The 14,868-nt window shown below is 30.3% G+C and overlaps 1 protein-coding gene across 1 annotated transcript; it reads left to right on the top strand.

Moving 5' to 3' along the window:
* The first annotated feature begins 2,249 nt into the window (after positions 1-2,249).
* Positions 2,250-14,667, top strand: LOC123301092 (ATP-binding cassette sub-family A member 10-like). The gene is made up of 16 exons (XM_044883822.1): positions 2,250-2,559; positions 4,175-4,438; positions 5,130-5,480; positions 7,077-7,232; positions 7,730-7,960; positions 8,178-8,489; positions 8,937-9,237; positions 10,298-10,431; positions 11,284-11,508; positions 12,113-12,342; positions 12,410-12,526; positions 12,586-12,840; positions 12,948-13,158; positions 13,492-13,662; positions 13,980-14,200; positions 14,539-14,667. Exons 1-16 carry the CDS (start codon positions 2,250-2,252, stop codon positions 14,563-14,565), a joined length of 3,516 nt encoding a protein of 1,171 aa, XP_044739757.1. The 3' UTR covers positions 14,566-14,667.
* Positions 14,668-14,868: the final 201 nt, after the last annotated feature.

The following is a 14,868-nucleotide window of genomic DNA, read 5'->3' as shown; positions in this document are numbered from 1 at the left end:
TTTAAGGGAAAGACAGATCTAAAAAATTTGACAAATTGATGTGGGGGCAACTTCCCTTCTTCAAAAAATGCATATATTTGCACATAACATAAAAACCATGATATGAATCAAAATTTAACGAGAGAAGAAAAAAAAATGTCCAACAATTTACTGCATAAAAATTGTCTGTTGCATCTTTTCCGTATCTGTTATCATTTTCGAAAAAGTGTGATGAAAAAGTATTAAAAAAAAACTAATGAAAACAAAAAATTGACTGAAATAACTACTATGTATAGACAGGGTTGATGATAAGTAAACAAAGATAGCCCCACATACATACATGTCACAAAGATGTCGTGTTAACGGACAGACGGACAACCGGAAATGGACTTATTAGGTGATTTTATGAACACCTATACCAAAATTTTGTTGGCAGCACTAATATTTTTAAGCGTTATAAACTTGGGACTTAACTTAGTATACCTTGATATATACAGGGTTGTGTTTTTTGTTTAGTAATATGCACTCAAAAATATAAAAATGCAAAGTATGTGAAATCAAAGTCTATTTTTTCACCGTTTATACTTTTTTTACAAATCAAGTTTTTAGCTGCAAGTTCGCACGAAGCAAAAAAAAAAAAATTCTAACTCTTCTCTAAAATCCTATACAAAAAAAAAAATGTTGTTCCAAATTTATCCTGATAGGGCCTGACAGGATTGTTTTTTTTAAATGGCTGTGTAAAACGTAGCGTGAGGGCCTACCTTAATAGTTTTAAATGATATTTCTATGGATCTAGTTTTGATCACAAAATTAATCTAAGTACTTTCTGTCTCCATAGTTATTTTGAATTGGACGAATAGTCATAGTGAAAATTTTTTTAAAATCAAATTTATAATGGGTGTGTGTCATTTAAGATGGTTATTGTGGAAAAATTTTATTATTTTTAGAAAACATTTTTTCCGTGTTTTATTCCTTTATCTAGTATTAATCGGATTATATATAGTCAACTTCGCAAATGCTTATAAATGGAAAAATGATTCAAAGTAAGTAGTGACATTTTATAAATTTATTGACAGCACACCAATTAAGTCAAAATTCATGACACACCCAACAATTCTAATGAACAAAGTACTGAAAAGAGGCTGCAAATGGCAACTATTTAAAGGCCTTTCTATAACTACTTATTCTTTATCACACCCAATTTTTGAAGGCTTTTGAAAATAAATTTATCAATAAACAAAAGGTAAAATTCTGTTTAGGCACTTTTCTTAAAAATCATCTTAGAACGTCAGGAGAAAAATCAAATTAAAGCATTATTATTATTATTCTCCTCAGAACAATGACTTTTTCTGCCTACTGAGGTGATTAGTTCGAACAGGATACATATTTTATTTCTCTTATATAATGGAGCAAGAGCTCGCTGCAAAAAACCTGGCCTATCGAGTTACCGGATGAAGTATTTTTTAAATGATACTACTCACTGTAACTATTAAAAAAATCATTTAGTGCCAGGGCAAATATGGTGCATAACCTTGCTATATTTTTTCTAAGGTACATTTTTTGGACATAAACTGTACCAATCGAGTAACCGCTTGAAACTGATTTTAAAATGTAGTTTCGAGTGAGTAGAAAATAATTATGAACAACTGCCTCGGTCAATCTGGTGCTAACCCCATGGCACGACACATTTTTTAATTTTTTTTTTGTTGTGTTACCGTACCTATCGAGTAACCGCTTCAAACTGTAATTAAATTGAAGTTTAAACATTTCCTATTAATAAAATATATTAGTGCCACTTCTATTTTAGTGACAAATGCCCGGCACGATACTTTATATTCCTTCAAGTCCCATACTATTGCTCATATAATCTATAACAGATACATTGGGGAATAAAGGAATAAACATCAAGTATCAACATAAAATACAATGAAAGTTCTCTCATATATTTTACTATAAAATTAATTAAAAAAATTTAAATATCAAAACTTGTCAAAAGCTGTCCAAACTTGATGCGAACATTGAGCGCGAATATAGACGAAATTGATAATTTAAGAAGTATGGAAATATTGCAAGAATATACTTGTAAAATTTATGGAATAAGTTGTAACAATGTAAATGATGCGAGATTATTAATGTTTCAAAATCGATTTACGTCAACGTCTGTAGCAGAATATTTTATGAAAAATGTAAAAAGATTTGATTCAACTCAATTTCCACCATGTTGGAAGTCACTGAAACAAAAAATTTTACGAACTATCTATGTAACTTCAATGTGGCAGAATGCTACTGAAGCTAACTGCATCAATTTCTCACCAGAACAATGCGGATGGCTTTGGTTCGAAGGTGATCCAACACCTCTCTTAGTTGAAGATATTGTTATGGTAGAACTTGATGAAGTAGAGCTTAATGAAATTGATAATTGTGACGATGATTCTTATGATAATGATGATTACAACAAAAAAAATGACAGTGACCATGACGATAATAACGATGATAATCATGAAAATAAAGGTGACCATGATGATAATTATGATAAAAGTGACGATGATCATGGCCGTAGTGACAATGATCATGACGATAGTGATGATGATGATCATGATGACATTTAATAATAATTCTATATATATAGTTCAATGTATATTTTTAGATATTTAAGTTTTTTAATTAATTTTATAGTAAAATATGTATATGAGAGAACTTTCATTGTATTTTATGTTGATACTTTATAAAATACTCGTATAAATAAAAAAAATCACTTAAAAATTACTGTAATTGTTATCCATTAGATGTTTATTCATTTATTCCCCAATGTATCTGTTATAGATTATATGAGCAATAGTATGGGACTTGAAGGAATATAAAGTATCGTGCCGGGCATTTGTCACTAAAATAGAAGTGGCACTAATATATTTTCTTAATAAGAAATGTTTAAACTTCAATTTAATTACAGTTTGAAGCGGTTACTCGATAGGTACGGTAACACAACAAAAAAAAAATTAAAAAATGTGTCGTGCCATGGGGTTAGCACCAGATTGACCGAGGCAGTTGTTCATAATTATTTTCTACTCACTCGAAACTACATTTTAAAATCAGTTTCAAGCGGTTACTCGATTGGTACAGTTTATGTCCAAAAAATGTACCTTAGAAAAAATATAGCAAGGTTATGCACCATATTTGCCCTGGCACTAAATGATTTTTTTAATAGTTACAGTGAGTAGTATCATTTAAAAAATACTTCATCCGGTAACTCGATAGGCCAGGTTTTTTGCAGCGAGCTCTTGGACTGGAGCAAGAGCTCGCTGCAAAAAACCTGGCCTATCGAGTTACCGGATGAAGTATTTTTTAAATGATACTACTCACTGTAACTATTAAAAAAATCATTTAGTGCCAGGGCAAATATGGTGCATAACCTTGCTATATTTTTTCTAAGGTACATTTTTTGGACATAAACTGTACCAATCGAGTAACCGCTTGAAACTGATTTTAAAATGTAGTTTCGAGTGAGTAGAAAATAATTATGAACAACTGCCTCGGTCAATCTGGTGCTAACCCCATGGCACGACACATTTTTTAATTTTTTTTTTGTTGTGTTACCGTACCTATCGAGTAACCGCTTCAAACTGTAATTAAATTGAAGTTTAAACATTTCCTATTAATAAAATATATTAGTGCCACTTCTATTTTAGTGACAAATGCCCGGCACGATACTTTATATTCCTTCAAGTCCCATACTATTGCTCATATAATCTATAACAGATACATTGGGGAATAAAGGAATAAACATCAAGTATCAACATAAAATACAATGAAAGTTCTCTCATATATTTTACTATAAAATTAATTAAAAAAATTTAAATATCAAAACTTGTCAAAAGCTGTCCAAACTTGATGCGAACATTGAGCGCGAATATAGACGAAATTGATAATTTAAGAAGTATGGAAATATTGCAAGAATATACTTGTAAAATTTATGGAATAAGTTGTAACAATGTAAATGATGCGAGATTATTAATGTTTCAAAATCGATTTACGTCAACGTCTGTAGCAGAATATTTTATGAAAAATGTAAAAAGATTTGATTCAACTCAATTTCCACCATGTTGGAAGTCACTGAAACAAAAAATTTTACGAACTATCTATGTAACTTCAATGTGGCAGAATGCTACTGAAGCTAACTGCATCAATTTCTCACCAGAACAATGCGGATGGCTTTGGTTCGAAGGTGATCCAACACCTCTCTTAGTTGAAGATATTGTTATGGTAGAACTTGATGAAGTAGAGCTTAATGAAATTGATAATTGTGACGATGATTCTTATGATAATGATGATTACAACAAAAAAAATGACAGTGACCATGACGATAATAACGATGATAATCATGAAAATAAAGGTGACCATGATGATAATTATGATAAAAGTGACGATGATCATGGCCGTAGTGACAATGATCATGACGATAGTGATGATGATGATCATGATGACATTTAATAATAATTCTATATATATAGTTCAATGTATATTTTTAGATATTTAAGTTTTTTAATTAATTTTATAGTAAAATATGTATATGAGAGAACTTTCATTGTATTTTATGTTGATACTTTATAAAATACTCGTATAAATAAAAAAAATCACTTAAAAATTACTGTAATTGTTATCCATTAGATGTTTATTCATTTATTCCCCAATGTATCTGTTATAGATTATATGAGCAATAGTATGGGACTTGAAGGAATATAAAGTATCGTGCCGGGCATTTGTCACTAAAATAGAAGTGGCACTAATATATTTTCTTAATAAGAAATGTTTAAACTTCAATTTAATTACAGTTTGAAGCGGTTACTCGATAGGTACGGTAACACAACAAAAAAAAAATTAAAAAATGTGTCGTGCCATGGGGTTAGCACCAGATTGACCGAGGCAGTTGTTCATAATTATTTTCTACTCACTCGAAACTACATTTTAAAATCAGTTTCAAGCGGTTACTCGATTGGTACAGTTTATGTCCAAAAAATGTACCTTAGAAAAAATATAGCAAGGTTATGCACCATATTTGCCCTGGCACTAAATGATTTTTTTAATAGTTACAGTGAGTAGTATCATTTAAAAAATACTTCATCCGGTAACTCGATAGGCCAGGTTTTTTGCAGCGAGCTCTTGGACCATAAGTGATATTTTGCTACAAATCCAATCCATATCTTTCAGATCTATATCTCCATTATATTATTCACCACAATGTGGCCAAACATCCAAAATAATGAGTGACGCAGTAAGTGCGATACGAAGAAAAGAGCTGAGACACACGCCATTTCCATCAGCTGGCAATATATCACAATATACATGTGCGTCAGTTGATGTTGTTTTATTTGTTGAATTTTTACCGAAACGATGTAATTCAAATGTAACAAATTTCAATACTAGATTTGTTACTGAAACGCTAGAAAAAGGATTAACAAAAATAGTTGAAAAATATAATTTTAAAGATGATCTTTCAATAAGAAGTAAGTGAAAAAACTAAGTAATTTGTGAAGGTACGTTAGTCTAGAATGGATCCTAAAATATATTTTTAGGATCCATTATTAGGATTCAAAATTGTATATACATAATGCTGGTTAAGAAATATTGTTAACTTTCCTCTCCAATTCCTTTGACAAAATGACAGCACTGCTGTAAATGCATCAACATTTATGCTACGAGTAAATTTTTTTTTAGTTAACACAAACATTAAAATTGTTCGAAAAGACCCTGTTTGAATACATGTAAACGAGATCTGACATTGGGACAATTGGAATATTTGTCTTTTCCTACCATTTACTATCCGATTTGTTAGCCGTTCTGACTGAATTACCAAACTATTTTGAGACTATAATTTGTTTATTTCTATTTTACAAAAAGTAAAATGCTCTGTTGCTTTTTTAGATGTACCAAAATGGTTAGCGAAATTAATATCCAAAGATCGAGATAAAAGTATTACGTTTCGATGGAGGATGTGCGCAAATTCAATTTTCCTAACATGGGTCGCTATTTTATTAACAATGATGTCTTATTTCACTTCAGAAAGAAAATCCCGAATGATGGTATTTTAATTTAATTAATAAATACATATTGCTCATTACTTTTTCGTTAAAATTAGCAAATAGTTTAGAGTTTCACTCGATTTTTTTAAATGGGAAATAAGCGACCCTTCTATTAATTAATCCCTCAATGAAAATAATTGTTTGTCTTTAACAAAAACTTTCACTAAAATATAAATGCTTCCCATATTTGCTGGATTAGGACGGGTCTGGTGGCTTTTATTAGAGGGTAACTACTACACTATATCTTATAGTAACTCTACCCATGTACCTATTTAAGTAAAATTTAAACAAACCTTTATGCACAGAAAAAGTGTTCATCATTAAATTTTTATTTCAAATTTCTACTATTTTTTATTTTAAGAGGACTTTTGGTACATAAAAAGAAAGGCCCAAACAACATTTTCACCATCGTTAAAAAAAATAGCACAACCGATACAAATATTAAGTTTATTTTCGATTTACTTTTCTTGCATTAGGTGCTAATTGCTAATTGCCGTACCATTATTTTACTGATACACGTCAGATTCAAATTATTTTTTCTGTTACCAGGATTCATTAAAAGAAATTGGAGTATCGTATTTTGTAATGAAAATCTCATGGGAGTTAATATTCTTTGTACAATTGTTACCATTCACAGCTTTGTATACATATTTGATGATATTTAGTATGCCCCAATTGGATATTCTAAATACAATATTTTATGTATTGTTTGTAGCCATATCCATTCTAATTTGGATGAATTTACCAATATGGCTTGTTTGGGAAAATGGTAAATTAAATTTATTTCAAAAATTTACATTATTTTCAAATTGGAACAATTTAATTTTCGTACAAAGTACTTTTATAATGGAGCATTTGTTTTCCAAAGCTTAACTCTATACTGCTATGTTTACTGCCCACAGAGTGCGGGATGGGCTGAAACCCATACGGTTTCACCCCCTAATATTCAACCGAGGCCATTTGATCAGCGCCATTCTTAATTTATTCAACAATTAAGAAATATTAATATTCTTTTGATAGTGCGTTTTGGTGAACTTTTGGCAATAATGCTATTGTTTCTTCAATATTGCATTGCTCCCCATACTGACATCAAACCGTTACAATATTTATCTATTGCTTTCTTGTGGAATGAAAGTTTTAAAGATATGGTTGACTTTTCAGAAGGAAATAAGAAAGGTAAACTTAAAAACATGTCTCTTAACTCAACTTTATAAAATTCTCTGTTTCGTCTGTCACAGAATCCATTCAGTATAAAATATGGTATACCAAGGGACTTGCATTACTTATAATGGATATAGTTATTTATGCAATTACTCTGGTGGATATTGAATACATTGGTTTATTAAAGGATAAATTTCATAAAAATCCTCGTGGTAATTATTAAGTAAAAATAAATTCATTTAAATAATCCTGTTTATTTACCTTCCTGCTCGGCTTTATCACTTAATGAAATATTCCTGCTCACAATGTAATAAAAAACATAGATATCATTTTCATTTTAGGGTCACAGAAAGGACTCATTTTCCCTGACGATATAGAAAGTGAAGAGTTTAATCTATATCCGACAGTTGAATTAGTAGATGTCTCAAAAAGATACTTTCCTTTTTTCTCTTTTCAAAAATATGTCGATGCAGTTAATAACATAACATTGACATTTTACAAAAATGAGATAGCTGTAATATTGGGTGAAAATGGTTCTGGTAAAACAACCCTAGTATCGTTGATAACAGGTGTAATTAAACCCTCGCGTGGCAATTGTTACTTAAAATTTGCCGATACACGATGTAAAAAAGACATGGAATATTTTCGACGACAAATAGGTGTATGCCATCAGTATAACAATATACGGAATTACAATGATTTGACTGTAATGCAACACATGATATTGTTTACTTGTTTGCGGGGTAAGTATTCAATCACTTCGTCAACAATAGGTGTCTTGTCAAGTGTCTAACAATCTATTAACAATCCCACCAAATTTCAGCCGGTTGCGAATTTTTGTACCTTCATAAATTTTTTTATTTAATTTGACCAGATTAATACGAAATGCCTGCATATGCGTTTAAGAAAAATATTAAGTAACAATAAAAAAGACAAGTTTTAATAAATTATTCGTTTAAGGATTCCGTAAAGATTTTGCGATGAGAGATTCCATAATGCTGTTGAATGATTTCGAAGTAGCTCATGTAGCAAATCGTTATTATAATGAATTATCAAAAGATGTAGTTCGACGTGTAAATTTAGCACTAGCGTTTACCGGTGAAACAACTGTGGTTATATTGGACGATCCTACATATGAAATTGATCCATCAGCACGTCGAAGCATTTGGAAAACATTAAAAAATATGAAAAAAGAAAGGTGTATTATCTTATGCACGAGATCTGTGCAAGAAGCTGAATATTGTAGTGATCGTCTTGCTATTCTGAATAACGGTATGTGATTTAAGTCTACCTATTGATATTTGTTCTATAGTACAAATTCTGGATGCAAACATATTGGCCAAATCTACCGCTTGCGACCGTGTGATTAGGTCTCTAATCACAACGAAAATGACTTTTGAATTTTTCTTCTTTAAAATTGTTGTATTTTTAATCAATCATAATACATTTTTTAAATGTGCCAAACATGGAAAGTTTGTATTCGGACAGTATTTAGTTCCAAGACAAACCGCGAGTTTACTATTTTTCAGTAACCGTCATTTTCGTAGTTACTCCCTGATATCAAATTAGATCGCTATAAATTCTTTTTTTTCTCATCTTTATCATTTTATCATATTGACATAAAATAATTTGGTAGCTTTTGTTGCCACCGAGAGAGCTGCTAATAGATTCTATGAGCACATATGCTTTAAGAATTATATTTGATATATTTTTTAAAAGGTACAATCCGCTGTCACGGCACAACAGATTTTATAAAAAAGCGTTTTGGTATTGGAAACCATTTGGTAGTTACACAATCTGGAAACTATGATCAAATTAGTTTAAAAAACTTTCTAAAAGAAATATTCCCCCAAGATGAGGAACTTTTTTCAGAAAATAAATATGTTGTTAAATATACCCTGCGAAATCATAAAACGGAGTACAATGATTATATTCTGGAGTTGATGGAAAATAATGCTTCGAAATTTGATATAATCAATTGCAAAATTGCGATGTGGTCATTGGAAGATATTATAATGAGGTAAAAAAATGACTATCTAAACAATAAAATTTTCTGAATGTTCGAAAAGTAATTTCTGGAAAGAACCAACTTTACTTGTAATAATAAGGCTAATTGGCAGGTTGTTTAAAAAATAATGTGATAGTCAATTTGCAAGAGTTTCACACTCTATTTCTCTCTCTCTTTCTGTACAATTTTTCGGTCACCCAAATATGAATTTGGTGCAATACCCTAATGTCCTTCACATATCAGAGTCCTGGCTTCTCGTCGAGAGTATTATAATATACAAATGGCAGACTTTTTACTTCAACGTTGAACTTGGCCAAAGTTTTACATTATACTTACTTGAGTAGCTTTATTGGAGTCACTCAATGGCTACATCTAACTGATGAAAATACATTGATATAGATTATGAAAAACAGGGTCTGGTCGTTAACTCTTTGCGGTTGTAGCTTTCAAATATTTAATTTCATGTTAAACTTATTTTGTTATAATTTAGTTTGCTTCGCGAAAATAGCAACATTATAGAAAATGGATATGATGGTATTAATTGGAATTTACGTAAGATAATGATGTTATTTTTTATTTAAGCACGACCACTTTAAAATTTTTATTTTATTTTTAGCAATTATTTCAAACGTTAGCACTGTTTGTACACAATATCGAGCAATTGTATATAAACTATTTTTAGTTTTTAAATATACATTTTTTCGAATAATATTCAATTTGTGTTTATTTACTATTGTTCGATTTGGACTCTGGCGTCGAAAGGTAAGAACACTTAAAATTCGATATCTAATCTCTGCTTACAACGATACATAAGTAATAACGCGTAATATTTTTCTTTGCAGTCAGTTTTAGAAAGTCTAGAGGTTAGATTTGATACAGTTGAAAAACAGAAAGACGTCAATTTTTCAATATATTTAAATGTTATATACCCTTTATCAATGTGTTTCCTTATGGACTTTTATATACAAGAGAAAACATGTGGCTTTAAGTTTTTGCAATATGTGTCTGGTGTTAAGTTTATAATTATGTGGTCGTCAGCATTAGGCAAAGATTTATTGATAATTCTTTTTAGTTTATCGATTATGTGGTTGGTAACACTCATTTTTCCGGATTTATTTATGGATCCAAAAGACATTGGTATGTTACTGTTTTTAACTGTTAAATATCTGAAAGACACCAACAAAGCCAAAAAACATTTACCTGCAGGTATACCTCATTTTGAATTGAATGTTGAAATCAAAATTCCCTGTTTTAAATTAAGAATTCCTCCTGAATCTATTAAATTCTTTCTACTTTTAATCTTCCTATTTCAGATATATTTTAATGTTTCTTGTTTCAGGTATATTTATGATGATTTTTTTGGTTTACTCATTTGCTTTGTTATCGTTTTTCTATGTGCTCTTGTTACAATTTCAATCAACAAATACTTTCACAACTATAATTATACTAATGTTCTTAATAATCGGTAATTTCTTAATTTCTGAATCTTTTGAAGAAACTTAATTATTTTAGGTCCATTAATTTTTTGTGTGCAGAAAACTTAACATTTCGTATTTATTTTAAAAATCGTGTCGAGCATATTTTTTAGTCAGCACTATTTACATCAGGCATCATTAGAGAAAATTTATTTCCAGCAACGTAACATGTATAAATGATATGCTGGATAAAATACGCTACTTATGGGCTAATGATTATTGCGGCAAATTAATTCATTCTGTTATATACATTTCGGAATTTGCAAAATAAACTTGTTTGTGTTATTTTATACACGCAAAGGGAAGCATTATATCTTTCTTTGTATGTAGACTTCACGTTCTGATGGGAGTTGAACAGGCAACAAGTGGGAAACGAGATCTGTTGACTAATCTGTTTACCGGTGATCCCTAGGAGACCAAATCGTGTGTTTTTAGCAGAAAACTATTAATAAATACAACCAAACCTGTTCAAGGTTCACAATGTCATTCTCGTTTATCATCTTGGATATTACTCTCACTTATAGAGTTTTCTCACTTATCCATTGCTCACTTACCCAGATTTGACTGTATAAACAATTTTTAGGATTATTCCATGTATATGTTTATGAACGCACTTTGAAAATTGTAAATTATAATCTAATATTAGTTGTGCATTACATGTTAATTATTCTACCACCATATGCATTCATGAACATGTTTTATCAATTAAATAAGCAGTATGAAATTTATGAATTATGTTACGTCATTTCGAAGAATAACAACACCTCGGCGGAATATAATGATGCTTCGATATTTTTAAACTGTAAAGGTAACTAAAATAATTGTTTTTATATTATTAATATGATGCGAAATAACAGTTGATTACACACTACTTATTTTCCATCCTTGAATGTTCGCGACCAAAGGTAAATGAAGCTTCAAGTTTTTTAGGACTTGGAAAATTCCGAAATATTACCTAGATTTTCACAAATTGACTCGTTAAGCAGTCTCTTGTATCGCTTATATCCTCGCTATCAGACGAGCTTAGGCAGATTTCGTAAAATATTTTTATACTAGTTTGAAATTCACTTCCTTGAGAAATGATAATTTTTTGCAGTTTTTACTGTTACTTTTTTTTCACTACCAGATTCTATCATGGTAACATTTTGTATACCAGGTTCAAACTTTTGTGAAATGGAATGACCTAGTAATTATGGTTGTCGGTGATTACTTATATATAATCTTATATAACGGGTATTATATTTTCATTTACATCAGTAGAAATTGCTAATGTAATTGCAGATTAGAGCCGCAAGTTTACTTCGAGTGCCTTTAATAGTATGCTGAATTTTTGCTCTCCCATCTCACACTGGCTATTATGAAATTATCTTTTTGTAGTACTCAGTTTTTCTATAATGTTATTCAAATTTTAGAAATGTCAAAATATCCACCAGAACGAACTTGGGATACAGATATATATATTTCAACTGCAATGTTGTTTATTGAAGGAGTTATTTTTTGGATGTTATTTTATACAATTGAAGAATTACATGGCCGATTAAATCGTTTCAGTAGATTCGGATTATTTGTAGAACCAATAAAAACCTTTGTCCATCCAACACATTACACAGTAAATAAAAATGTGCAACATTATAATATTTGGGTATTTGACAAAGCGATGTAAATTTTTTTTCAATCTCATGTAAAACTTGAACGAATTTTCTTAATAGAATTTAAACTGCAGTAGACCTCAAATATGGACTCATCCTGTGTTTGTTCGTGATGTATCAAAAACTTTTCGCCACGGAAAACTTCAAGTTTTAAATCATCTTTTCTTTTCAATACGTGTAAGTCTGTATTTAAATCAAATTTAATTTGTTGCATAAATATTCACTTCATTAATTAGGAAGGTGAATGTTTTGGACTTATTGGTCGTAATGGTGAAGGAAAATCCACAGCATTTAAAATATTGGTTGGTGAGCTAATGCTGATTAACGGAAATGCTTGGGTTTGTGGATACAATGTGAAAACACAAATAAACAAAATACATAGTAAAATTGGGTATTGTCCACAACTTGACGCTTTGTATAATCTTTTTACGGTTTATAGTATTTTGAAATTTTTTTGTTTAATTCGAGGGCATAGAAAATATTACAAAGAAGTAAGTATTTATTGACCAGGGGGCGTAACTTTATTATCGTAAATTTTCCAAGTTTAGTTATTCTTATATTTCTGTTCATGGAACTTTAAATATAACAATTTTTTCAGATAATAGAGATAATTTCACAACAATTGGATTTAAAAAATGAATTATTTAAGCGAATACACACTTTAAACTCCGGAAACAAACGTAAAGTTAGTATCGCGATTGCAATACTCGGTGATCCTCAGGTTATAATTCTAGATGAACCTACAACTGGTGTTGGAGTTGTTGCACGACGGCACATATGGCATGTCCTGAATTCATTACGGCGTAAAGGTTATTACAGGCTGTTATATACTGTAGGATAATTATAGAAGGATTTCCGACTAAATTGAACTAAAAATAAATTTTAACTTTTTTTGAAATTAATATGAGGGCACTACATAAATTGTAATTTTCTTTGGTTTATGTAGATGCCAAGGCTTTGTTTATATGCTAGTCTTAAGTGGAAGCTGATAAAGCAGTTTATAAACTCCCGGTTACGAGGTAGAGTGTAAACCTACCCCATAGTTTACATAAATCCTCATATAAGGCTTCAAAACGAATATAAGAGTATATTTTCAACATTAGAACTGGTCGATACTCAATATTTTTTAATGATCTGCATAGGTAAAACTTTAATCGTGACAACGGAAAATATGAGAGATTGTGAGATGTTATGCACAAATGTTGGCATATTGAAACATGGATCGATGGCATTTATTGGCTCAATTCGAAAGTTAAAACGTAAATACAGTGGAACATTTATTGTGTATTTGACCATCGAAAGATACGTCGTGGGTATGGCTGTTGATATACGTTACATTTTTTTCAGAATAAATTTTAAAAACACAAAATCTCAACACATAGTTTTCAATCAACAGTTCAATTTCTGACTTTCAAGGGTTTAATTTATAAAGGTAAATCGGGTTAGTTGAAACACTTATAACACGAGAACGGTTTTGATTGTTGTATTTGTGTCCGCCCCGAGTCCAGAGTCAGAATAATTGTTAAAAAGCCCCCTCCCCACGCCCAAGGTGGTGGGTCAACGGGATGAAATTTTAATATATATTGATGAATTTGAATAAGATTGATAAATGATTACGTTTTTTATGAAGACATAGATAACCTATTGGAAACTATAAGAACTACCGTGATGAAAAGTTTTTTCGAACCGAATTTTAGTATGAAATTATTATCACGTGAATCCCGTCGCTATATGAAATATAGAGTTCGAGGAGATGGTTTACAATGGAATATAATTCACAAATATTTTCGAACACATAAAAAAATTCTTCATTTAAGAAATTTTTCAGTGTCAGAAATTTCATTAGAAGAGGTAAATACACAATTTATTCTCTATACAGGCACTTACGAATACCTCACACATGGAAGAGGAGTCAATATGAAAAACATCTCACGTCATACAACACACATAGGCAGGGCAAACAGGGATATTACATGGCACAATAAACATTTGTTTGCGAGGTGATATTTTTAATCGACTTACCAATGTGTAGCTATTGCGTGGCGTTTACCTTAAATATCTTTAAAATGATAAACTCGTCGACCAAAGAAGAATGATTTTAGTACAAATTTTTCCATACTCGTGGGATGTTACGTTTTGAAATTCAAGCACTATGCTAACTTAACTTAATTATTTTGAAACTTTTTTAGATATATTTAGAAATCGTGAACTCATAAGAAAATGCACGGTCAAACAAAGTCTCTCAGAAGAATCAAAAGTAATTTTCAAGGACAATTTTGTGAAATTACTTCACCCGGCAACAATATTTTCACAATCCCAAAAATGGCAGTGTCGTCTAATGTGTGTGTATTGTATTATTATAAAGGTTTTTCAATTAATCTATACTTGAATGTAATTTTTTAAGTATAAAATAAATTGTTATTAATAGCAATTAATTTTTATAGTCCATAACAAACTAGATTGGAACAATTTTAGCAAAAAAATTTAAAATAAAACATGCTAGTGTTAGGTTGTTAACT

The sequence above is a fragment of the Chrysoperla carnea genome, chromosome 5 (genome assembly GCF_905475395.1).
Source record: "Chrysoperla carnea chromosome 5, inChrCarn1.1, whole genome shotgun sequence".
Taxonomy (NCBI): domain Eukaryota; kingdom Metazoa; phylum Arthropoda; class Insecta; order Neuroptera; family Chrysopidae; genus Chrysoperla; species Chrysoperla carnea.
Note: the sequence above shows the minus strand (reverse complement) of the source record. Positions and strands in the feature narration are given on the sequence as shown.